This window comes from Coregonus clupeaformis, chromosome 1 (assembly GCF_020615455.1).
Source record: "Coregonus clupeaformis isolate EN_2021a chromosome 1, ASM2061545v1, whole genome shotgun sequence".
Lineage (NCBI taxonomy): Eukaryota > Metazoa > Chordata > Actinopteri > Salmoniformes > Salmonidae > Coregonus > Coregonus clupeaformis.
In genome coordinates, this window is record NC_059192.1 from 85796279 (window position 1) to 85823441 (window position 27163).

Sequence of the window (27163 nt, forward strand, 5' to 3'; positions counted from 1 at the left end):
CTGCAGAGGGAGAGGTGGGGAGCGAGGGATAGAAGCGAAAGGCTTTGCTGGATTCAGCCTTATGGAGCGTTAGCCAATCACAAGTCAGCCTGGGCTGAGGGAAAGGCAGGGGGAATACTGGAGGCTGACAGGTCCAATCTGTGTTTGTGTGTGTGTGCGAGTGTGTAGAGTTGTTTAGAGTCTGAAGGGAGGGGCATGACGTCGTAGAGTTAGTGAGAGAGATTGAGGTGGGTTCTCAAAGTGTTTCGTGATGAGTGTGGGTGCATCAATGTGTGTACGTGTATGTGCTCGTGCGTGTGTGCACATGTGTGTGTATGTGTGTGTTTGTTTGTGTGTGTGTGTGGGGGGGGTGGGGGTTGGGGCTGGATGTAACATTGAGTCTACCTCAGCAGATTTAGCCCAGTACAGACAATATGCCACTGAGGTACTCTGCTTATTAACCTCTTAACTGACACACACACACACACACACACACACACACACACACACACACACACACACACACACACACACACACAGGTTTTACTGAGCTGAGACAGAATGCATTTACAGTATTTCTCTCAATTCTCTCATTCTCTCGCTTTCTACATGGCACTCTCTCCTCCTTTCTCTCTCTCTCTTTTTCTCTCTTCAATTTACAGAGTACATAATGATGAGCCTGAATGTCACATTTAGCTGCTGGAAATCTCTCACTAAGGCCGGGATTCAATCCGATCGCGGGTTATAGGCATTGCAGATTTTAATTCTTAAGAGTCTTAGCCATTGGGGGGGTTCTAAGCTGACATATGGAATTGTATTACGATGGTCATACCATGGATCATTTAGCTATTTGATTATGAATTTTAGGACCCCTTTAGGTCAAATTTTATATATTTTTTATTTATAAAATATTGAATTTGGCCTTTACTACTATAGCACATAGAGGTTTTGTATTGACGGTGTGTTTTAATCTATTATTTGGTGACGTTAATATATGTAGTATAGTTTTATCTACAAAGGATAACTTTTTTAATGTTTCACTATTTTTATTTTTATGAAATTCACTGAGGATGATGGTCCTCCCCTTCCACCTCTGAGGAGCCTCCACTGACATACTGTGTACATATATCTCACTGACAAATACACTCACCATATGTTTCATTCACTCCAATACACTCCCCACTGGGTACATACGTCAGTTCAACGTCTAGTTTTGATTTAAATTTGGTTGAGTTGTTAACTAACGTGAATTCAACATGAAATCAACCAAAATGTCACCCTATCATTGGATTTAGATTAATTGTTGGGTGAAAAAAAGACGAAAATACCCTTCCGTTGATGACTTTTTGCAAATCCAATCAGTTTTCCAAGTTGTTTCAACGTCATCACATGGAATATTTGGGTTGAAATGACGTGGAAACAACGCTGATTCAACCAGTTTTTGCCCAGTGGGTCACATCATATGTTAGTTAGTGGGTCATATGCACATAGAACATGTGTCCATAAGGATTTGAGGGCTTTAACTCTCTTTTCCTCTCCCTCTCCCACGTCTATGTCTGTTCTTCCCAAGCAACTCAGACTAAAAGAAAACATTTTTCTTATGAAATCCTGGAGTCTATTTCTGGTCTGGTTTATGAATAAGTTAGGCCAGAGCTGCATGTGAGTGAGCTAATGCACGAGAAGCCTGTGTGTTTGGCTGTTTGTGTGTGTGTGTGTGTGTGTGTGTGTGTGTGTGTGTGTGTGTGTGTGTTGAGGTTGGAGTCCTGGGAGATGATTATGGAGTGGGCATACAGTTTCGCCTGGAATGCAATCAACCTCCACGCCTCCAAGGCACCACCAAGACCTCAACTCAACAAATCTTCAAACTACAATATGCAGAAGTTTGTGTTCTCCTCTTACCAGACTCACCAGAATCCATGCAGCACTCTCTAAACATCTCCTCTATCTACAACTCATTGCGCAACAAGTCACCCCCCCCATCAAGAAGTGCCCACCTTCAACATCGACGGTCAAAGTCGTACCTCACTTCACGTACCTCGGCAGTGTCCTGTCCCCCACCTGCAGCATTGACAATAACTTCCAGGTCCGTGTGGCCTCTGCGGCCTTTGGGAGGCTGAAGTCCAGGGTATTCCAAAACAGGAAGCTGACAATACCCAGCAAGACCACAGTTTACAAGGAAGTGTCATTCCAACAAGTTTTCATAATTTCCCTTCGAAATTTGACGTATTATGGATGAACATCTGTTTCTGATGCCTTAATTCTGCGTGATTACAGGGTTTATTCTGCACAGTTACAGGGTTGAAACAGAAAAAACTCAAAAGGTTTAGGCATTAATTCAGAGTGGTTAAGGTTAGGGTTATGGTTTGGGGAAGGCTTAAAACAAAATAGTAATCAACTACGCGCTAGATATAATCAGTATTCATAGTATTCTCACGGCTTGCTAGAGCATTGTGAATTGCCGTAGCCATTGAGGGGGTATAGTCAGAAGTTATGTCGTATAAGCAGGCTGCTCTAGCTCCGAACCTCATGAGTTCCTGCCCAGTGCTGGGCAATCATTTTTCATTTTTTTGGTGAGCACCGGGGAAGGCATATATCAATGCTCTCAGGACCTTTTCAAATGTCCGAAATCGCAGTCTATTTCTAGTGACCAGCTTGGCTTATCCACCCTTACGTACGGTTCCGAAGCCTGGCACATCAAAATCTTTGAGGCCTTTAACATCCGGTGTCTACAACAGATCGTGGGTCTAACATGGCAAGACAGGGTACCCTACACAGAAATCTACAGCCAAACACAAACAATCACCTCCCAGATCCTTTTATTGACAGCTGAAGACATAGGTCTTCCGGGGGACAAAATAAACACTTTCAGGAAAATAACAAGACCCTCCTGAAGCAGTGTGACATCCACACACCTCCAGGACAGAATCACAGAGAAGAAAATCTAATGAGGTGCAGCATGGGCACCCCTCTCTGGTGGAGAATTCACCTGTCCATCATGTGGTAAAACATGTGGGTTTCGCATCGGCCTGCACAGCCACATGCAATAGCACAAACGCATCCACAATTGGGAGCAACGTCATCATCGACATCGATGGACAGCCATAAGCAGTAAGTGTGTGTGTGTGTGTGTGTGTGTGTGTGTGTGTGTGTGTGTGTGTGTGTGTGTGTGTGTGTGTGTGTGTGTGTGTGTGTGTGTGTACTGTATGTATGTATGTGTGTATGTGTGTGTGTGTTTGTGTGTTTGTGTGTGTGTGAGAGAGCTAATGCACAAGATACCAGGGTTTTTTAGGTGTATAAGGCTCGGCTGCACTGAGAACATTCAGTCGACAGTCTGTTCTTTTTAGCAGTAATGGACCAGATGGTCTTTTCAGGGTTTACATACCTAACGTACCTGAGGGTCATGTCTGCTGTCAAGGAAATTCCATAAGCTTCTTTACTGTTATCCCCTCATTGACCAATTTTTAATAATAATTGAATGGAGATATTGTTCCAAATCAAATTGTATTTGTCACATGCACCGAATACAGAGAGAGAGAGAGAGAGAGAGAGAGAGAGAGAGAGAGAGAGAGAGAGAGAGAGAGAGAGAGAGAGAGAGAGAGAGAGAGAGAGAGAGAGAGAGAGAGAGAGAGAGAACCAACCATTCTGTCCATGGAACCAGAGCCAAAAGCCAACCCTCCCTCCTAGAGAGTCTCTTCCCAGTCTAACACTGTGCCAGCCTCCTTCTCTCAGCCTCTCAGGCCCAGCTCCACATGCAGGCCGGCAAGTCTCTCAAATCCTCTCAGCTCCTCTAGACCAACCAGCTCCCAGGCTGCATCCCAAATGGTACCCTATTCCTTATAGTCCACTACTTTTGACCAGAGTCATATGGGCCCTGGTCAAAAGCAGTGCCCCAGTCTGTCAACCATCTCCTCTTCTCAGCCCCTGATGACATCTCCTAGCCCCCTCTGTCACCCTCTACCAATCATATTCTCAGAGTAAAGCAGCCTCCTACCAATCATATTCTCTGAGTAAAGCAGCCTCTCAGCCTACAGTGTTCGACCTATCTAACCGCCGTTGCCAACTGGCTCTTATTGACTCCTCCATGCCCTGTGGGCTGGTGCTGGATGGCATCAGTCCTGGCTCACTGGTTCTGGCACTAGCCTATCAGCTCACCTGAGCACACTGGCCAAACTGCAGATTGAGTGGTTGGATTCATTCACCTTAAGTGTTGCATATGTGTGTGTGTGTCACGTGTGTGTTGCTCGGTGTATGTGTGTGCGCATGTATGCGTGTGTGTGCCTGTGTGCGTGCGCACGCGTGCGTGCGTGTGTGTGTGTGTGTGTGTCATCCAGCCAGCCAGCCTGTGTTGTGTTGTGTCTTAATTACAGGTTTGCTAGTGTTGGCCAGCTGCAAGTGAAGACATCTGGGAGGCCATATTGGCAGCCTCCTCCTCCATCACACCTCCCTAATAATAATGCTGACATTTTAAAATGAGGGATGGAGAGAGAGAAAAGGGGAGAGAGAGAGAGAAAGAGAGAGAGAGAGAGAGAAAGAGAGAATGACAGAGGGAGAGAATGAGAGAGAGAGGTTAGAGGGATAGGTGGGGGTATGGAGAAATGTAGGGGTAGGGAGAGAGGTGGGGGGAGGGAGTGCGTGGTGGTAGGGAGAGGGGTGGGGGGAAGGAGAGAGGTGGGGGAGGGAGAGAGGTGGGGGATGGAGAGAGGTGGGGGGAGGGAGGCGGGAGAGAGGTGGGGGGAGGGAGAGACGGAGGGAGGTGGGGGAGGGAGAGAGGGGGGTGGGGGGAGAGGTGGGGGGAGGGAGAGACGGAGGGAGGTGGGGGGAGGGAGAGAGGGAGGTGGGGGGGGGGGGATACGCCCACACAGCAGTACAGTACATCCATATATTCCAGATACTTTATCTAAGATTAACAACTATCTGTAGCTACTGTCTGTCAGTGGGGATCTATTTAATCTTTTCAACAATTAATATGATCTTCTGATTTCATATCTTCAGGTTGTGTTGGAAAGAGAAGGGTTAATGCCGCGTTCACGTCATGTTGGAAACTCTGAAATGTTTTACTTGCTTACTGGTGGTGGAAAGATGACACCGAGTTTCAGACTTATGAAGTATCAGAATCAACCAATAGAAAGTTCTACGCAAATAACTAATAATAACGAGTTTCCGATATGACGTGAAAGCGGCATAATACTGAAGAGAAAAAAATCTCCAAACAGGATTTTTCTTTGGTGGTCTCTGGCTAACCCACCCTGGCATTGGCTAGGCCTTCAGAAGCTGGACAGAAGGCCTCCGCCATTCAACTGTATTAGAGCTGCATTTTGGAATGACAGTGGAATTAACCAATCGCATTTGAACTTGCAATGGGTGGGACTGTTAAAAATAAAACGAGAGCGCAAGAGCTGAGAACCCAAGAGCAAAGAATCAGTGGTAATAGCGAGCTTGTGTTGTAGTAGTGTTAGCATCACCCTTTTCAAGATGAACTTTCAAACTTCGTTTTCAAATGATAATCATCTGGTGAGTGGCACTGTTTTATTTTATTGCAGCTCACTTGCTGTAGCTATCTGCAAAATAGCTGGTTTGCTAATTTCATTTTGGACGATTTTTCGTCCCTTTGAAGGCCTAGATCCTATAGTCACATTTCGCCATTGATGAACAAACAAGGCTTTGGAGGTCATTGATGAGGTACTTCTGATAAAGTGATACACGCATCGACTGCTTTGTGATTTCGACGCATGCTTCGTAGCACCGGTATCAAATGAAACATAACCCTTAGAGCCCTTCAATGTTTTTTTGCATTTTAAAAAATGGTTCTTTCCTCTTTTAGTGATAATTAAAATGTAGGGGCGGTGGCTTATTAGAATATTTTGGAGCGTATTTTTTACGCACAGCTCTTTTTGTGCAACCATGAGTGAGAGTGTCATTCCAGCTAGTCTAATCTGTTGCGTTACATTATTACAAGTTGTAACTATGGCCAGTGATGGTGTTTTGTGAAAGACTCATGTGTGGCCGGCCGCGACCGGGAGACCCATGGGGCGGCGCACAATTGGCCCAGCGTCGTCCAGGGTAGGGGAGGGAATGGCCGGCAGGGATGTAGCTCAGTTGGTAGAGCATGGCGTTTGCAACGCCAGGGTTGTGGGTTTGATTCCCACGGGGGGCCAGTATGAAAAATACAAAAAATAATGTATGTACTCACTAACTGTAAGTCGCTCTGGACAAGAGTGTCTGCTAAATGACTAAAATGTAAATGTAAATGGCCTTGTGTTGGTTGAGTAAATCAGTAGTGCTCAACTCTCTTCTCAGGAACCCTCAACCTAGCACACCTGATTCAACTATTTATTGAACACAAATTCAACTATTTATTAGTGAAAGAATGATATATTTCGCCTTGAAGTGACGTGCACATTGTTTTCAGCCTACGTTTCATTTCAGGCATGGGTTTTATTTGAATGGTACCACCCACCAGTATTGCATTGTTTATTAATCAGAAACACCTGCAAAGTTCATGAGTCGCGACTGAGCTGAGCAATATAATAGATTATCTTTGTCTACAGCAAAGATGGTGGATAAAAGAAGATTGTTCACTCAGGCCGTTTACCGTTGGATTTTTTTTTTTTGTTCCGGTCTCCCATAGACACCAATGCAATAGCATCTGGGTCTGCTCTACTTAGTTCATTGACTTTCATTGAACCAGAAAAAAATGAGTCGGGTGTCTAGCTTCCTCTTCCGTCTCTGGCTACAGCTTTTCGCCGTAGCCTACACTTGGCTGCCTGAGCCATGGACTTATTCTATCATAATCCATTAGATAATTTGCCAAGTTTTACTTATTTATGATCTAGTCTGTATAAAAAATACAATAAAAAACAATTTTACAAATGGTAAAATTGCATGTGATATGATTGCATTTTGGAACCCCACTCCCCCCGTCATCCCACGATGAATGGTTTTGACCACGCTCAACTGCTTTGATTGGTGCAGATAGAAATCATAAGTGTCTATTCTATAATGAAAGGCGCCCACAAAAGAAAATGTCGCAAACTTGTTAATCTATCTTGTGCTGTTGTTACATCAAGTATTGATGTTTCGTTTCGTGTCTGATGCACTCAGGGTGTTGTTACATCTAATTTGCGACGTGCATCATGAGCAAAGTCATTGTAGCCTATCATTTCACTTCCCCTAGCTGTGAGAACCATGGCATGACCCTACCAAATACAATGAAGAAAAACGTGTCTCGAGTCCAAACCGTTCTAGTTAGGCTATACATATTACTGGAGCTTCATCTTATTCATTCTATTTCTATGGCGGATTCGTTGCTGCAATGTATGGAAAGATGCCAAAACATTGGAGACAACAAGGGCAAAGTCAAAGATACTGGTTTCCCCTATCCATCTGTGGCGAAGTTTTCCCTACATGCTTATGACAAATCCAGAACCAGCTATAGCCTAGCTGGCTAATCTTTTGAATACGGTGTAGCAACAACAGATAACATTCGCTAGCTAGATAAGGTTAGCATGCTAGCTAGCTACACTGACAGTTTTCAGTGCCCTACTTGTTGTTATTTCTCCATTCCACCTGGAAATCACCCACAACGTTCCCACCCCCCAATTTGTGAATATGTATTAGCAGCCTGCGTCATTCTTCAGAGGTGGAACCTAAACGACAATTTATCCTATAGGACAGGAATTACGTTGAAGTAGGGGGCCTTTAATATTTGTTTCAGCAAAAACAAGCATAAATCCCCTTGAGCTGACAGACGTTTTGAACTGTTTTGCTATGGCTGTATTCATCAATCAATCTAGCAAGAAGGCAATATTTTGAATAATGTCGGTGATGTCTGTGTGGTGAAATAGTTGATCTGGAGAGCTGTTTTTTTTAAGGACCTGACAAAATGGGTTGTAATGATGCAGCCATCCACCGGATGGAGCCAAAGACCCGTTTATTCGACAGAAAAGCCTCTGAGTGTCCTAGAACTGTTTTTTGTATTCTGAATTATAAAACAATAAAAGTCATGTAAACATTTTATCATTAATAACCAGTAAATCTAGCACCGGAAATCAGGCATTGTAGTCTTAACATAATTTATACTACATATTAAAGGACCTGCACAGTCATCCTGATCCAGTTCTTTGAAATGTCAAGCAACATGGACGAAGTGTTGCAGTGAAATCATCTCCAGCAAATTTGCTTATACATAAAACAACTCAAACAACATTAAAATTGCATGCAACATCCAATCATGTCATACATCATATCATGGTTTCACAAATTATTTGTTTGCCCAACTTTTTGGTCATTTTAACAGCATCAATATAGACAAAACATTGACTGCCAGACAATATTCATGAACCATAACTATCAATGATATCAAGAATGGTTATACATCTTCCATTTGACATGTATTTTCATGTGTTGACATGACAACTGCGCCAGTTTTTAGCAGTGGTTGAATCCAGTTCAGGGAACAGAACCAAAAACCAGGAAATAATTAAACATGTTGAGGAACAGAATCAGAACCGAAAAAACAAAAGTGATCTGTACTGTTCTGGAAACAGAACCGTTATTTCAAAAGCATGGTAACCAGTTAATAATGTTATTTTACGTTCCGGGCATTTTTTTCAGTCCCGCAAAAAAAAAAACAAGGCGCCAATGCAAACCCCCCCCTCCCCCTCCCCATCCTAAGCGTAGGCTACTGTAGCCTACTGACATTACAAGAGTGATTCAGAAGTTAGAGATTTTTAATTAGAGAAGAATTGATTAACTTTTTCAATGCTAGTTATGGATACTATAGTTATCACGTTTCACATTGGATTTATTAACTACAAAAAGGTAAGATGTGTTCTCAATTATGGTGCCGTTTTGCACACACAATCTTGTTAGCGAGCTACCTAGCTAGCTCTGTCCCAACGTTAAGCCAAAGTTACATTTCAGTAATTTAGCAGACGCTCTTATCCAGAGCGACTTACAGTTAGTGAGCGCATACATTTTTCATACTGGCCACCCGTGGGAATCGAACCCACAACCCTGGCATTGCAAGCGCCATGCTCTACCAACTGAGCTACAGGAGGGCTTACCAAAGACATTCAAAAGTTCCTCCATAGAAACCGCTCCTTCGTAGGTATAATTATGTGGGCCTAATTCAGATAGCAAATGCATGTCATAGCAATATGCCAGGGCTTCTAGCCAAGCCTCTTCCACCCTCTCTTTCTCTTTCGCCACCTGCAAAATTTCAGTCGCATCTCACGCCCTACACTTGTCTGTCCATCACGCATGAAAACAACTATAGCTTTAGCCTAGGCAGCACTATCTGCACTCATCTAGCACTCTATCGGTTGTCTAAGCTACTACGGCTTGCCAACTCCATAGCAAGCTGCTCTATCCACACTGATTGGTGAAGTAATTTAATGTCGAGCTAAAGTATAATATAATAATATGCCATTTAGCAGACGCTTTTATCCAAAGCAGTCATGAGTGCATACATTTTTTGTGTATGGGTGGTCCTGGGGATCGACCCCACTACCTTGGCGCTACAAGCGCCATGCTCTACCAGCTGAGCTACAGAGGACCACAATTTGATTTCAGAGGTTTAAAAAGGAACAGAAAGGAACAATATAAACCAGCACTTTTTTGGGGGTTTGAACCATTTCAGAACTTTATTTTGCAGGTCGGAAAAGTAGAAAGAACATTAAAAAAAATATGGTTCTGTTCAGAACGAAATGATTTTGGATCTAACTCCTGGTTTTTGTTCCATGCTGGCTGAAGACCTAGCTAGCCAGTAACTAGCTAACACCAGACAAAGGTGAAAGGGGAAACCTATAAGTATCTTTGCCTTAGATGAATAGGGGACACCTGTATTTACATTTGCTGACACGCTGCAGTCAAATTTTGGCACCATTAGACTAGTTACCTAGCTATGCAAACTAAATATGATTTTGACTGTGCAGGACCTTTAAACAGGCTTTCACAGCAGGGGCAGGTTACAACGGCCACACATACACACACACACACACACACACACACACACACACACACACACTCCTACTCATTAGCTTGTAGTGCATTTGCCTCCGTCATCTGTTCTGGGTGTACAATAAAGTCAGTAGAGCAGCCAGTGCAGGGCTGTTGCTCTCTCTCTCTCTCTCCACTTTCTCTCTCTCTCTGTCTGTCAGCTCTATCTCCCTCTCTCTCTCTCTCTCTCTCTCTCTCTCTCTCTCTCTGTCTCCTCTCTCTCTCTCAGCAGTAGAATGGAGGAGAGGATACTCCAGTCATTTTCAATTACCTCAATTAACTTATTAATTACTTAGTCTTCTGAAAGAAGAGACCAGTCATTGGTTCAGAACAACTGCCTCTGATTAATCATTGACTCTATTCCCTATTGTAGCCAGAATTGGCAATCAAGGCAAGTCTTCAGGGTTATTTTACAGGTAATATGTAATACTCCATGTCCTCTTACACGTCTTCTTGGTGTATGAACAATCCACATGCCCACACGAGAACACAAAACACACACACACAAAAACAAACAGTTGTATTATGAATACTGCCCCAGCAGAGTTGGGCCCAGTGTCATATTCCTCCATTATACAAACACCTTGCAATATTAAAACGAGAGCTATGCCAAGGACAGTTGTTCAGTTTGACATCTATTTCATTTCTACCCCGTCTCTCCAACCCTGGGCTTTGACAGCTGTAGCATGCACTGAATCATTTAACGTGTGTGCGTGTGTGTGTGTGTTTGCGCGTGTGTGTGTCTGAGTCTGTCAGAGTGTGTGTATGTCAGAGTCTGTGTGTGTCTGTGAGCCATCGAATGTCTCTATCAATAAAATATAGACCAAGCTCGTAAAATTTTTGATGATATCAGCTGCTATATAAATATTCACAATTAAATATTCGGAACTTTGAGGAAATAAATTGGATTGAATAAAAGTATAAAAGTCAAACCAACTTACATCAGAAAATAACATGAAAGCAAATGAGCATATCACCAAACTAGCCTAAATCAAAGCCATCTAAGTAGACTCATAACTGTCTATAGTTGATCTGAAATTGTTATGTAGCCTTCTTAAAGGATGGAGAAATCATCAAAACATTATGTTTCTTATATCACACTCACACTTTCATAAACAATCATGTACACAGTATGTGTTAAATTTGGTTTTCCCAATATGATGTTTTTAAACAATTCCTCAACTTCAATATTCAACAAACAAATGCCCTTTTGTTTGGAATTACATCATCAATATATCAAAAATGTATATTAATAAAATGTCAATAATTGCTATTACACACTGCACTATAGACCCCAGTGTGCTGTCATTACTCAAAACGTTTGAAGAAATTTAAGGCCAGGCACCACAGGCTGAAATTACATTTTTGCATCTACCTATCAATTTTGAAATGTGTTGTATTTTGGTCTATTGATATTAGTATTTTAGACACAAAAATATATAATTTTAACCACATTAATGGACATACATCAATAATTTTAAAGCTCACTACATTGAATTACACATAATTTCAAAGGCCATTTCATAGAGAATGTTGCAAACTGGACAACATTTAGTAACTTACTTTGAAGAGATGGTGATTGGGTCTAAATAGGCGTTTGTCGTTTTGTAGTCTAAATTCCGTGTACTTGTCTTTAACTGCCATTTCTTGAAAGTCAGATTCTTCCCACACGCCAACAATGGCTCAGCCCCGAAGTGGTAGGTCACACAACGGGACCGCCGAGTGCTGAAGCGACTAGCGCGAAAAATCGTCTGTCCTCGGTTGCAACACTCACTACCGAGTTCCGAACTGCCTCTGGAAGCAACGTCAGCACAAGAACTGTTAGTTGGGAGCTTCATTAAATGGGTTTCCATGGCCAAGCAGCCGCACACAAGCCTAAGATCACCATGCGCAATGCAAAGTGTCGGCTGGAGTGGTGTAAAGCTCGCCGCCATTGGACTCTGGAGCAATGGAAACACGTTCTCTGGAGTGATGAATCCTACTTCACCATCTGGCAGTCCAACAGATTAATCTGGGTTTGGCGGATGCTACCTGCCAGAATGTATAGTGCCAACTGTAAAGTTTGGTGGAGGAAGAATAATGGTCTGGGGCTGTTTTTCATGGTTTGGGCTAGGCCCCTTCGTTCCAGTGAAGGGAAATCTTAACGCTACAGCATACAATTACATTCTAGTTGATTCTGTGCTTCCAACTTTGTGGCAACAGTTTGGGGAAGGCCCTTTCCTGTTTCAGCATGACAATGCCCCCGTGCACAAAGTGAGGTCCATACAGAAATGGTTTGTCGAGAACTTGACTGGCCTGCACAGAGCCCTGACCTCAACCCCATTAAACACCTTTGGCTGAATTGGAACGCTGACTGCAAGTCAGGCCTAATCGCCCAACATCAGTGCCCGACCTCACTAATACTCTTGTGGCTGAATGGAAGCAAGTCCCCGCAGCAATGTTCCAACATCTAGTGGAAAGCCTTCCCAGAAGAGTGGAGGCTGTTATTGCAGAAATGGGGGGACCAACTCCATATTAATGCCCATGATTTTGGAATGAGATATTCGACAAACAGGTGTCCACATACTTTTGGTAATGTAGTATTTTTAGGCTGACTTCATCCAGTGTCCAGCAAAATGAATTTGCATGGTATGCAAACATGCACACATTTAGTGAAGTATCACCTCATTTGGATAACTTAATAAAATATCTGTTTTAAAACATTCATACAGAAAAGTATTGTATTCAAGTCTACACTCAAATGGTAAAAGTGGATTGTGCTATGATTAAGAAAACAATTATCCCTATTAGGGTGTGTTGCCTGGCCTTAATATATCTGAATACAGTTACTGATTTTGTAGTCATTACTCAAACTGATAGAGTCACTGTGACTCTGTAGGGGGTCCAGATGTGAGTTGTATCAGCTTGAAAATGTTGAAAAATGCCCCCACTAAGCCACGCCTCCACATGGCCGTATTAATGCAGAGGCTTCCGCATGCTTCAGTTCGGCTGAGTATGCTCGCATACTTCCTTAACTACAAGACCTTCGGTTGAAAAACAAGAAAGCGGCAGTGGTACTGTTTGTCCATCTTGAGACGCCGTAGCCACTATACACTTCCTCAAAGTAGTCCGAATGAATCTAAGATAATTAAAGAAATCTGTCATTAATTTTGATGTTTTGCAGAGGAGATCTTCTATCGATTAATTGTCTATCGATGAATGACAACAAACACTTCCTTACAGTTGACCAATGACTGACGAAGGTGTAGAACTTCGGCTTGCCTTGAGAAAAAAAATTGTGTGCATGATCAGCCGAAAAACCCCTTGCCGAAGACCTAAACTTCACAAAATGTCATCATAATATGTACACGAACTGCTCCGAACTGTTTCGGATGGGAAGCATGAGGATGCCTTTTCAGGTGCTGTAGCCTTTGCGCCCAAGCCCGTAGAGGACAAAAAATTTATAACTATATATATTTTTTTTTATCCAACCACAGGAGCCCACTCTCAATGTTCAAAATACACTAGAGAGCATAATTTAGCCACAGTGTTAATAGTAAACTGTGGATTAAGTTTTTTCACAAGCACATACAAGTAACTGCCAAAATAAAGGAAACAACAATACATATCTCATAAGGCCTTATTTTGAGGACTAGCTTTATACAGTGTCCTGAAACTCATTGTTTACAGGCTATAGGCCTGCACATAGGGTTGCAGAATTCCAGTAATTTCCTTTAAAAAATATATATATCCTGGTTGGAGGATTTCCAGGGATCTTCCAACTGGGATTTTTGGAAAACCTACCCGTATTTTGCAACCCTACCTGCAAGTCACATTATGCTGGCTTGCAAAGTGATGTGTAATTCTGTTTGGAATCCAGACAGAGTTAGGATATCCAACAGTTAGAATGTGTAGTCACCCGCAACCTGCATTCATAATGACTGCCAGGATTAGAACAGTGTGAGGACTTGACTTTGAGTTCAATTTACTAGAAGTAGTTTAGTAAAAAATGCCTTGGGGTTTACAGTGTCTCTGACATGTTCAAGACTGCAGTTTTTTTTTTTACTCGACAGCGGTGGCACTGAACAACCGTCCACGATGGAGCAGAGACCAATCACAGCACAGTAAGTGACTACAGACAGAGAGGAAGGAAGGACTCCCCAAAACTCACCAGTCTGGTGACGAGGGGTACCCCAAAATGCCAGATGTGCTCGTTGAGCAGGCCGCTGTACACCACGTTGCCAAAGAGAGCAATGGTTCCCTGCTCCTTACACAAGCCACTTCCTGGTTTGGTTTCTATGGAGATAGAGATACATGATCGGTAAATGTCTTGGTAGATATCCAGAAATACATAAAATGTGAAGTCATACAATATATTAAAAAACATAACGTAAAAAGATGAGAGAGAGAGAGAGAGAGAGAGAGAGAGAGAGAGATTTATTAAACCCAGAGGAAAAACTAAAAATACTCATGGGCGAAGGAGCTATGAGTCCTCTTGCAGCCAAATATGTATTTGCCTGCCATAGCCTGAGGGACACTGAATAATAACATCTGCATAGTAAATAGTAACGTACTTAATATTGTTATTTAGTTATAAGTTAGTTATAGTTTCATTTTCCATATTTAGATTTGTATATTTATTATATTTATACTATTGACTGTTACCATTTTATTGTTGTTATTTATTATTATTTACTACCATTTTTATTATTATTTGTTATTATTTATTATTATTTTTTACAATGTATATTGTATACATTGTTGCTTTGGCAATATTGACGCAATGTTTTTCATGCCAATAAAGCAGCTTGAATTGAAAAGAAAAGAGAGAGAGAAGAGAAAAAAGAGAGAGAGAGAGAGAGAGAGAGAGAGAGAGAGAGAGAGAGAGAGAGAGAGAGAGAGAGAGAGAGAGAGAGAGAGAGAGAGAGAGAGAGAGAGAGAGAGAGAGTATATAAGCGAACTTCCTGGACAGAGTTATTGGATAAGTCAGGGCTCACACACCATAGATGGAGAGAGATACACACAGGAAGAAAAAGATGGAGAGACAGACTGTATATTCACACACACAGGGAATAAAAGCAAGCAGAAACACAGGAACACACACGCACGTCATTCACACATTGGCCAAAAACAAAAGGTGTACTGTTTATAAATCAGTGCCGGGTCAACATAAAATGGAAGAGGACTGTACTGTTGTCTCATTGCATAAGAGAGGGATCCAGAGGATTTTTGTCTGTATACCAAAAAATGCTGGGTTGTTTGGTATGTTAACTTACAAAGAGCCAGGTTGGGTTGTTGATTCTGGGTTATTGAGCTATGAGCCACTGGGTCAGAGCAGAAGACTGGAGGCGTGGCTTATTAGGGGTGTGGCTTTCAGAAGGTTATCTTTGGCCACCCGTGAGAGTAAGTGTCATTCCAGTTTATTTGTTCTGTTGTCTTGCAACATATTCCATATATATATGTTAAGGTTGAGGACTAACACTTTTGAAGCTTTAACAAAGCTTAACTAGTTGTATTAATTTGATATAAAAGTCTGTGATGTGGGAAAAAAATAATTTATAGTGTACAAATTTACCATGAACAGGAATGAAGTTTACTCTCATGTTTGGGTATTGGGTAGATGGGTATTTTAAAAATTTTCATGCTTGAGTACTAGATATCTCTAAGAGTCCCCCTAGCCTGAGTTTTCTTATGTGCGTTATGTCAGAATTTGCTCACTGTTCTAAAATGGGATTGTTACGCAACAGGACAGTTAACCCTTAGTGTCCTCAAACTAAGGCACGCTGCCTGCTAATTATCTATATGTTTCAACTTATTTTCTAACAACAGTTTGAAATGAGGTGCGCTCAGCCTCATCATTAACTCACATAAAAGTTGCCCATTTCACTGTAGCGGACAATTTATATTTGAGGCATGCTATGCTAATGTAAGGCAAGGATTAGCTAGATGAGCTGGACAAACTTCTCTCTTCGATGAGAGCAAGCACTCTCCCAGTTTCCTCAGGTCAAGTATACAGACATTTGCGCATCTCCAGTCAGAATCTCCCCTGGCGGATTTTCCGGCTGGCTCCCGCATTGCCTTCATTGTTGTTTTCCTTACTAATAATTACTCAATTATTATTATACTAAATTGTGCTTCTGTAGTTACATTTTTCTATTAGTTCTGCAAAACAATGCAAATGCTAATGGTTTCAAAGAAGTATTAGCTTGTGTTGTATCCTTTGAAGCATCCCTGATCTTACCATGACCATTGCACTGGCCTGTGTATTCATTTAGCCTTATTAGCATAGCTCTTTCCTGCCCTGCCCCCATGTGGAGCCCTTGTGGAGCCCTTCAGTTACTATGTTACATCATTGTAATATTGTTTTATTGCTATATCCTGATATTTTATTCTAATTACTAACAATTTCTCTTCATTCTGTACTTTCAGAATCCACACACACACACACACACAGTATTGAACATAGTGTAACTTGCCAACATCATAACTGGAACTGGACATCTTTCTTTGCCGAAGATTGAGGACCACTTTTGTATAATAGCAACATACTGTTTGGAGAGGGAGTAGGGAGGATGAGGGAGTGGAGGGGATGATGAGGGAGTGGGGAGGTGGGTGAGATATTGTCAATATAATTGCATAATGGCACTGTATTTGATTTGTATATGAACTGTATGTCCAATTACAAAAACCTTGTTCAGTAATCATTTCACTTGTTAGCTGGCGGTGAACTATGTGGCCATTGAGGACAGCAGCGTCGATCAGATGGAAAAATATCTTCTACCACTTGGTGGTTTTCCGAGCGCTTTCCACAAAGCTTTTTATCATGTCCACCTTATCCACTGCCCCCATTTTGCGATTATAGTCAAGCACACATCTTTCTCTCTCCTGTCTGGTGGTCTACCTTCCCTGTGGCTCTCTCTTTTCCTGTAGCTCCAAGGCATAGCGATTGATCTTCTTCACGATGTCTCCCTCCAGCTCCTCTGTCAGAAACAGCTTGAAGCACTCTGTCTCAGAGGGAGATGTCAACAGGCTTTGCACTCCAGTCTGGGACTCATCAAAGCCAACAGCAGGGCCAGGAGGGGTGAAATGGCTGGCGGCCTTCCATATACATTTACATTTACATTTTAGTCATTTAGCAGACGCTCTTATCCAGAGCGACTTACAGTTAGTGAATGCATACATGTTTTTTATTATATAAAAAAAAAAAAATCTTCATACTGGCCCCACGTGGGAAACGAACCCACATCCCTGCCAGCCAAACCCTCCCCTACCTTGGACGACGCTGGACCAATTGTGCGCCGCCCATATACCGCAGACCTCCTGTACATCACCCACTGTTGATCTGCCTCCATCACCACCAACATCTTCAGACTCGGACTTCGTCGGTGGGCAAGGGGTCCTGAGATTCAGGGTTCTCAAAGGCCATGAGGTTGAGGAGCAGCTCCTCACCGTCAGAATCTGATTCCTCACTGTCATACTCAGAGTCATTTTCAGAATTTACAAAAATCTCCTGAATTTCTACATTTCTCAGTTGTCTAATTCTTAAAGACATGGCCAATGCTACAGCTTAGCCCACTAGCTAAAACATAAACAACAACACTGAATGGCTCCAAGTAAGGCTGTGGCGGTCACAAAATGTTGTCAGCAGGTGATTGTGGAGCAAATAACTGCCGGTCTCATGGTAATTGACCGTTAATTAACATAAACACATTTAGCATCTCTTGGCTTCCACACATAGCCTACAAGCCACTGATGCAGACCTTTGGAACATATACGTTTAAAAAAGTATAATAAATCCATGTAATATAGCCTACACCTTCACAATAAATCCATTATTTATTTTTTAGCCAGGTCTAAAGAAACATGACTATGAATAAAATGTAGTCTATTTCAGAAGAACAGAATAGCATACTTCAAGTTGCCCTTATGTTAGGTCCTGATCTTGCTATGCCATATGGTTGTGGGCTACACTAGTTATTTTAGCAGACAAGATTTGCTTAGAATTCCATGGCATTATTTTACAGTATTTGATAGTATGAAGAATACAACTGGACAAAGCTGAATAAAATAGAAAGGACATTTTCTCCAAACGGTTTGAGGGAGTGCACATGTGGCTATTCTGTGTTGAGCTGTTAACAAAGAAATAGGTACTCCTATATGCTTAATTTAGAGTTATTTATGTAACTTTAGTTGTGATACAAACGTTGGGCTATATGTTTAGATTTTTAATACATTCTAAGGCTGCATGATGCGACTCTAACGATGATTTGAAAAAGGTTGCTTTGTTTCTTGTGCAGGCTGTACACACTTCATCAGTCTCTCATTCACAATTTGACAAGCACTTGATAATGCATCAAATTTCCCGGCGGCATCCCCTTTGTCTGGCCGTAGCGTAAAGCCCCCTAAAGAAATCCATGCCTTTTGCTGCCAGTGGCCGTTGTGCCCTTGGGCTGAATATAATAATTTGAATTCCCTTCTCCCTGCGTGCTGCATGCTCCGAAGCACCTCTCACTCACATGGCTCTCCTTCACATGATCTGGTCTTTCTAACAGGCTATATGTGAAGACAGACACATCGGGGACGCAACTGCGCACGTCCTTATCCAATTCCGAGGCGCATATTGAAGATATTGGAAGAACTGTCCACATTTACTTTTCGTCAGCCAACAAGATGAGTAGGCCTAACGAACAGCAAAAGCACTAGCCTGTGTCAATCTACTATCCCCTGTAGTACAAAAGTTGACCGATTCTATTCTGTGTGAGAAAGATATATTCCAAACATAGTCTGGGACAGTTGTGGGATGCGATAGATCTCAAATTAATACAACCACTAGCATCAAAAAAACGTTATGAGGCTGACGCAACAGATCAGAATGTTTAGCTTAAAATGTTGATAAACTATTAGGCTATTTCTTAACATTATAAGCGCAACAATACGCACATGGCAGTAGGCTATAAGCACGAATGTTCCATTAGCAGGAAAACACCATTATCAAATGTGATTATGCATGTAATGCTTTATTATAAAGGTGTATTTTGATGGTGAAAACTAGCTTCCCCAAACTTGAAACTCACGCGCTGCGTATGTATGCCAGTTAGGCTCTACACCCATTGTATAGCGGATTAATGTGCTTAATTTTAAGAAGTTATTTGGCAACTTTAGTTGTAATACAAACCTTATCAAAACATATAGGCCTATGGGGTAGACTACATGAGGTGTGGGACTATGATTTGAAAAAGTCACAAAAAAAAGGTATGCATTGTTTTTTGCCTTACACTGGGCATCATTCACAAGCAATATTATATATAATTCACAGGTGATAGGCTAATATTATCACCCATCAGAGTATTCTTGATTTAATCTTGTCTTGACATATACTAAATAATATGTATGAAATTTGTTTTGATTAAGAATGGACCATTATCATGCACCTGTCTCGAAACAGGGGCAGGGGAAAAAAACACATAATCTATGCACTTAAATAGCGAATGGAGGACGCATTTCCCGTGGTTCATTTTCATGCCAGCCAGGTAGGCTATACTCCTGTTGTAAAGAGAAGCAATGTGCTTAATATTAGGAAAGTTTATAAATAAATATAGTAGGCCTAGCCTATAGAAAGCTGATGGGATCCTCTACTTTTTAATAGAGGCCATCACTCTGTTTTCTCACACAATTGCATAGCCTATAGAAATGTTGCGCAACATGAGCTCATGGGCTTTCATGAAGTGTTTGATTAGATTTTAAATTACATTTGCATTGATTTCAGAGTGATTAGAGGGACAATACAGTGCTGAGTACCAGGCAGTTAGCAAGTTTGGTAGGCTACTAATGACCATCAGCAGCATCAGAGCTTGGAGAAGCCTAATTACAGTGACTGAACGGTCACGTGGAATTTGACTGCCTTCATGACTCGTGACCGCCGATGTGGCGGTAATACGGTCACCATAACAGCCCTAGCGGCAAGGGAGTGTCAGAGGTGACATGATTGGCTGCCGGTGTGGTGATACTGATGATTTGTCTCCACCCATGGTTTGTATACATAGCAGATTAGGATAATTAACGTGTCAGGTAACATTTACATTTTACATTTTAGTCATTTAGCAGACGCTCTTATCCAGAGCGACTTACAGTTAGTGAGTGCATACATTTTTCATACTTTAGGAGAACTAACGCAGCAGGTAGAGTAAATTAACACACAAGGTTAAGAGAATGAGGTTAAGGTAGTGGTGTAAAAAGTACCCAATTGTCATACCTGAGTAAAAGTAAAGATACCTTAATACAAAATGACTCAAGTAAAAGTAAAAGTCACCCAGTAAAATACTACTTGAGTAAAAGCAAAAAAGTGTTTGGTTTTAAATATACTTAAGTATCAAAAGTAAAAGTAAAAGTATAAATAATTTCAAATCCCTTATATTAAGCAAACCAGACAGCACCCTTTTCTTGTTTTTATTTATTTATGGATAGCCAAGGGCACACTCCAACACTCAGACATCATTTACAAACAAAGCATTTGTGCTTATTGAGTCCGCCAGATCAGAGGCAGTAGGATGACCAGGGATGTTCTCTTGATAAGTGCGTGAATTGGACCATTTTCCAGTCCTGCTAAGCATTCAAAATGTAACAAGTACTTTTGTGTGTCAGGGAAAATGTATGGAGTAAAAAGTACATTATTTTCTCTAGGAATGTAGTGAAGTAAAAGTAAAAGTAGTCAAAAATATTAATAGTAAAGTACAGATACTCCCCAAAACGACTCAAGTAGTGCTTTAAAGTATTTTTACTTAAGTAGTTTACACCACTGGGTTAAGGTTAGGAAAATGGTTAGGGTTAGGCTTAACTACAATGCTACAGTTGTCGACAACTGTTGTCCCCGACGCGACCACTAGATAGAGCTTTTGTAGGCCTAGCTACTCCATCTAGCCACAACAGTAGACAAACCATCTGTGGTGACAAATCATCAGTATAGTAACACCACCACGGGCCACTTGTATCAATAAATCCCTATCAGAAAATAGTTTGTGTGGTAATAATTTCTTTATTTACAGTTTTATTCACGTTTTCAAGTACTGGTGACAAATCATGCATTCCAACTCTTGCATAGATTGTAATGGACACATATGATGTGTGTAAAATACTTTTTTGAAGGTTGTACTGATTATGATAAGCTAATGCTAAGCTATTTGCCGGCTATGTGTGGAGCCATGTTTGTTGACATCATTCAATGCATTCTGGGTTTTACGTAAACTTCTGTCAGACCAAAGATGGTACAGCAAAACGAGGTGAAGGGATGGTTCACTCGTTTTTCAAGTAAACTTCCGGAAGTGAATGATAGTAGACGACACAACCCCTTAGCCTTCAACATGCATATTGCAAACAGAACCAACTCATCTTGTCACCTCTTCTTATCTTTGGTTGATGCAGAAAAACAAACATGTCGGTGCGCACAAACTCTACCCACCGTCGGATTACTTTAGACCACTGGTGAGCTCACCCGTGATGTTGTGAATTGTAAATAGTAATCACTATTAGCTCATTCATATTATGGTTTCTATCAGCCAAGAGTTGGCTAAATCTGACCTCTTCTGTTAGCTCGCTCTTTACTCAGTTACCACTAGAACTAATGTAGCCAACATTTTCCAATTTGGATGAGAATTGTTTTATGCTGTTGCTACTTCTGTGAATGTCTGAACATTGCATCCAAAAATAAACTGCTCACATTGAAGACTGTATTTGTGCAAAATGTTTCTGTGTGTCCAGCTCAAACGCTGACTGTTGCGTCAGTCGTAACTAGACATTCTAATGAAGTTTTCTAATCATACTTGTTTGTGCATGCGCTGCAGGGACCACTGTAGAATAATCACACCTGTGATATTTCTGTATTTCATTATGGGGTATTGTGTGTTGATGGGTGAGAAAAATAATCGATTTGATCAATTTTGTAGTTATGTTTGGTTTGATACCAGAGCTCCGAGGCATGCATCGAAATCGCAAAGCAGTGTACATCGAAGCAGTGCGCCGATGCCTGTATCACTTTATCAGAAGCACGTGATCAATGACATCTGAAGCTTCATTTCGTCGAACAACCACCTGACTTCTTTGGTATTGATTTGGTAGAAGGCAAAAAGGCTACGCTGTGCACCCGCTACAGAGTGTGGGACGTCAGCTATAATAATTTGGTTGCTATAAATTATTTTGACCAGCAGGTGCCACTAGTGTACACTGTGTTGATCAAGCCTTGAGTAATTAACCTATTTTCGACACAATCGGCCGGAAAACCTCAATGCTCCAGGAAGCTTAATTTCCCCATCACTACAATTTTAAATGCAGGCTGTAATACAACAAAATATGGAATAAGTCAAGAGGTATGAATACTTTCTGAAGGTATTGTATGTGCCCAACTGGCAGGGTCAAAAATAACTCAACTTGCGTTCTGTTCAATATTTACACAGCGCTGGGTTGTTTTAAACCCCACATTTTTTACAGTATAGTATAACACAATGCAAATTAAGCAAAAAGACAAACGAATTCAAAACTGCATTGTGTCTTGAAAATAAAATACATTCTCTCTCTCTCCCTCTAGGCGGTGGCAGTTCTGGTCAAACGTAGTGCACTATATAGGATATAGGGCGCCATTTGGGAGGCGAGGCACCCATAGTAAAACCAGGACCATTAAAATGGCACTTGTGCTTTCCCAGGCTGTAGTGCCACATGCGCTTTATTGTTGGACAGCAGTGCGGCTACACACGCGCAAGCCTTATTGCAGAGACAGGAGTAGGGCCAGCAGTATGGCTGGCTGCTTTATGACCTAGCCTTTGCTACCCCCGGGTAGGGTGCTAACATGCAAGAGTACACGCACAAACCTTTGAAAAAGGAATTCAACAAACTGGTGAGTTTAAACCACTGCACGGTCTCTTTAGTCAACATTTTCACCTCTCCTTTCCTCTCCTCAATTCTCCTCTCCTCGCTTTCCTTTCCTCTCTTCTCTTGTGTGCATGTGCTTCGGTTGGGATTAATTATTAAACAGGAGATGATAAATCACTAGAGAGCTGAGAGTGAAGAGCATCTGCACTGGAGGAGCACCGGCCGTTACCACACACAGGAGTGTAGAACCAACCACAACAGCTTTATTACACTGGTGAGGGAGGGAGGCGCAAGAGCTTTCATTTGATTCAGCTTTTCCTCTTCACTGGTTTGGGAGATTTGATGTGAAAGATGTTCGCCTGCGGGAACTGTCAGCATCATTCTAAACAGAAAGCTTGAAGAGTTTCAGTTTCGGTTTGTCAAAGAGGAAATAATTATAATATCCAGTCTGAGTAACATACTGGTATCAATGAGTACGTGTACATGCACAGTAATAATTAGACATTAAACTGATTATGGCAGCAGGCAGATTATGCAATAGTCATATACAGTGAGGGAAAAAAGTATTTGATCCCCTGCTGATTTTGTACGTTTGCCCACTGACAAAGACATGATCAGTCTATAAATTTAATGGTAGGTTTATTTGAACAGTGAGAGACAGAATAACAACAACAAAATCCAAAAAAATGCATGTCAAAAATGTTATAAATTGATTTGCATTTTAATGAGGGAAATAAGTATTTGACCGCTCTGCAAAACATGACTTAGTACTTGGTGGCAAAACCCTTGTTGGCAATCACAGAGGTCAGACGTTTCTTGTAGTTGGCCACCAGGTTTGCACACATCTCAGGAGGGATTTTGTTCCACTCCTCTTTGCAGATCTTCTCCAAGTCATTAAGGTTTCGAGGCTGACGTTTGGCAACTCGAACCTTCAGCTCCCTCCACAGATTTTCTATGGGATTAAGGTCTGGAGACTGGCTAGGCCACTCCAGGACCTTAATGTGCTTCTTCTTGAGCCACTCCTTTGTTGCCTTGGCCGTGTGTTTTGGGTCATTGTCATGCTCGAATACCCATCCACGACCCATTTACAATGCCCTGGCTGAGGGAAGGAGGTTCTTACTCAAGATTTGACGGTACATGGCCCTGTCCATCGCACCTTTTGATGCGGCGAAGTTGTCCTGTCCCCTTAGCAGAAAAACACCCCCAAAGCATAATGTTTCCACCTCCATGTTTGACAGTGGGGATGGTGTTCTTGGGGTCATAGGCAGCATTCCTCCTCCTCCAAACACGGCGAGTTGAGTTGATGCCAAAGAGCTCGATTTTGGTCTCATCTGACCACAACACTTTCACCCAGTTCTCCTCTGAATCATTCAGATGTTCAATGGCAAACTTCAGACGGCCCTGTATATGTGCTTTCTTGAGCAGTGGGACCTTGCGGGCGCTGCAGGATTTCAGTCCTTCACGGCGTAGTGTGTTGCCAATTGTTTTCTTGGTGACTATGGTCCCAGCTGACTTGAGATCATTGACAAGATCCTCCCGTGTAGTTCTGGGCTAATTCCTCACCGTTCTCATGATCATTGCAACTCCACGAGGTGAGATCTTGCATGGAGCCCCAGGACGAGGAAGATTGACAGTTCTTTTATGTTTCTTCCATTTGCGAATAATCGCACCAACTGTTGTCACCTTCTCACCAAGCTGCTTGACGATGGTCTTGTAGCCCATTCCAGCCTTGTGTAGGTCTACAATCTTGTCAGGTAACAAGCTGAGATTAGGAGCACTCCCTTTAAGAGTGTGCTCCGAATCTACAAATATATATATATATTAGTACACTGAGAGTGTTAAATCACCACTGAAAGTATTCACCCCGCTTGGCATTTTTACTATTTTGTTGCCTTACAACCTGTAATTAAAATAGATTTTTGGGGGGTTGTATCATTTGATTTACACAACATGGCTACCACTTTGAAGATGCAAAACATTTTTTATTGACCAGAGTACCTTCTTACATATGTTTGGGGAGTCTCCCACATGGCTTTTGGCGAACACCAAACGTGTTTGCTTATTTCTTTCTTTAAGCAATGGCTTTTTTCTGGCCACTCTTCTGTAAAGCACAGCTCTGTGGAGTGTACGGCTTAAAGTGGTCCTATGGACAGATACTCCAATCTCTGCTGTGGAGCTTTGCAGCTCCTTCAGGGTTATCTTTGGTCTCTTTGTTGCCACTCTGATTAATGCCCTCCTTGCCTGGTCCGTGAGTTTTGGTGGGTGGCCCTTTCTTGGCATGTTTGTTGTGGTGCCATATTCTTTCCATTTTTTAATAATGGATTTAATGGTGCTCCGTGGGATGTTCAAAGTTTCTGATATTTTTGTATAACCCAACCCTGATCTGTACTTCTCCACAACTTTGTCCCTGACCTGTTTGGAGAGCTCTTTGGTCTTCGTGGTGCCCCTTGCTTAGTTGTGTTGCAGACTCTGGGGCCTTTCAGAACAGGTGTATATATACTGAGATCATGTGACAGATCATGTGACATTTAGATTGCACACAGGTGGACTTTATTTAACTAATTATGTGACTTCTGAAGGTAATTGGTTGCACCAGATCTTATTTAGGGGCTTCATAGCAAAGGGGGTGAATACACATGCACACACCACTTTCCGTTATTTATTTTTTAGAATTTTTTGAAACAAGTTATTTTTTTCATTTCACTTCACCAATTTTGACTGTTTTGTTCATGTCCATTACATGAAATCCAAATAAAAATCAATTTAAATTACAGGTTGTAACGCAACAAAATAGGAAAAACGCAAAGGGGGATGAACACTTTTGCAAGGCACTGTAGACACCCGAACTGTGTTAAATTAACAAACTGCTTAATGTAAAGCCTTTAAATATTCACATATTTCCCAGAGTGTCTTGCCTTTTGAGTAAATGAGTTACCAGTCATGAATATATTGCATTCATCCATTTTCGGTCCTATGGACTTCACCAAGTGAGATCCTAAGCGAATATGTTATGATTACAATTTTTTATTATTTAACACAATACCATTCGTATTTTATTGAGGGCCTAGTTTTACCCTAATACAGGGGTCTGAAACTCATATATACCACTTTGAACCAAAACCTCGCCCATCATTATCATATTTCCCAGCATGCTGTATTACAAGTTGACTTTTAGAATTGTTTGTTTCAATATCTATATTTGTTCATTGATTGATTGATTAATCTAATGCTACACGAAGATAAATAACATACATTTTTCTAAACTAATCCAATCAGTTAAAATTTTATTTTGCATCCGTTACTGAAATGGTCATTCCAGTTTAAATATCTTTGTCTCCGCACAACAGATACTAAGCTCCTCTGTAGTTGTTCCTGCTATCCCACCTTAGTTGCTTCCTCAGCCAGTGATAGAGCTAGGATTGCTTGAGAGGGAAAATGCTGTACAGTAAGGAGTAGATTCAATTCTAAGTGTACATTTAACAACACAATACTATGCTTTCCTGAATATATTCACATATGGATCTAAGAACCATAAAACAGGGAGGACAGGTGCAGGTTTTAGTGTTCCTGAGTTTAAGGTGACAGTGACCAAAAGAGCAATGGCTCATTTATCTGTTTACTCAATGGAGTTGATGGCCATACTATTGGCTGCAGAGTGGGTGGAGGAGGTGTGGCCAGACAGGGTAGTCATCTGCTCTGACTCCTGTGCAGCACTGATGAGCTTAAATTCATTTGTGTCACGAAGCAGACAGGACGTATTGTATGAGATTTTGCTGCGCTTGTATAGGGTGAGACAGATGAGGGTATTTGTGATGTTCCTTAGGGTACCAGCTCATGTGGGAGTAGAGGGGAATGAGGAGGTGGATGTTATCGCCAAGCAGGCTCTTAAACATCCTAATGTTGAGATGGAATTGTCAATCAGTAAAGCTGAAGCCAAGGGGTTGATAAAATCAGTGTTTAAAAACAAATGGCAAGAGTTGTGGAAAAGGGATGGAAAGGGAAGACACCTGTATAAGATTCAGGAAAAGGTGGGGGCAGGGAGGTCCTCAGGTCCAGAGAGAAGGAAGGAAAGTGCAATCACAAGGCTGAGACTGGGACACACCAGGCTCAATAGTACATTGAAATTGGTGGGGAAACATCCGACTGGGAGGTGTGATGATTGTTAGGAGGAGATGGAGACAATAGAACACATTCTATTTCAGTGCCAGAAATATGGGAGGGAACGGGAACGATTGTTATTAGATTTGAGGCGTAATGGGGTTGAAGAGACAGGATTAAGTGAACTGCTGGGGAAATCTTCAGGGCATGTAGTATTTAATTATGTATTTCGTTTCCTTAGGGAGATGAG

General features: G+C 41.6%; 1 protein-coding gene across 5 annotated transcripts in view; it reads right to left on the minus strand.

The window, feature by feature from the left end:
• The window catches only part of LOC121575703 (RNA binding protein fox-1 homolog 3), an 828711-nt gene that overhangs the window by 221374 nt on the left and 580174 nt on the right, over window positions 1-27163 (minus strand). For 4 of the 5 annotated variants that reach the window (XM_041889006.1, XM_041889013.2, XM_041888990.2 and 1 more), the window contains one exon: window positions 14129-14253. The exons of the other annotated variant lie outside the window; for it this stretch is intronic. In XM_041889006.1, the coding sequence (XP_041744940.1) occupies window positions 14129-14253 (125 nt within the window). The remainder of the gene's footprint in view (window positions 1-14128; window positions 14254-27163) is intronic. 5 annotated transcript variants of the gene reach the window in all.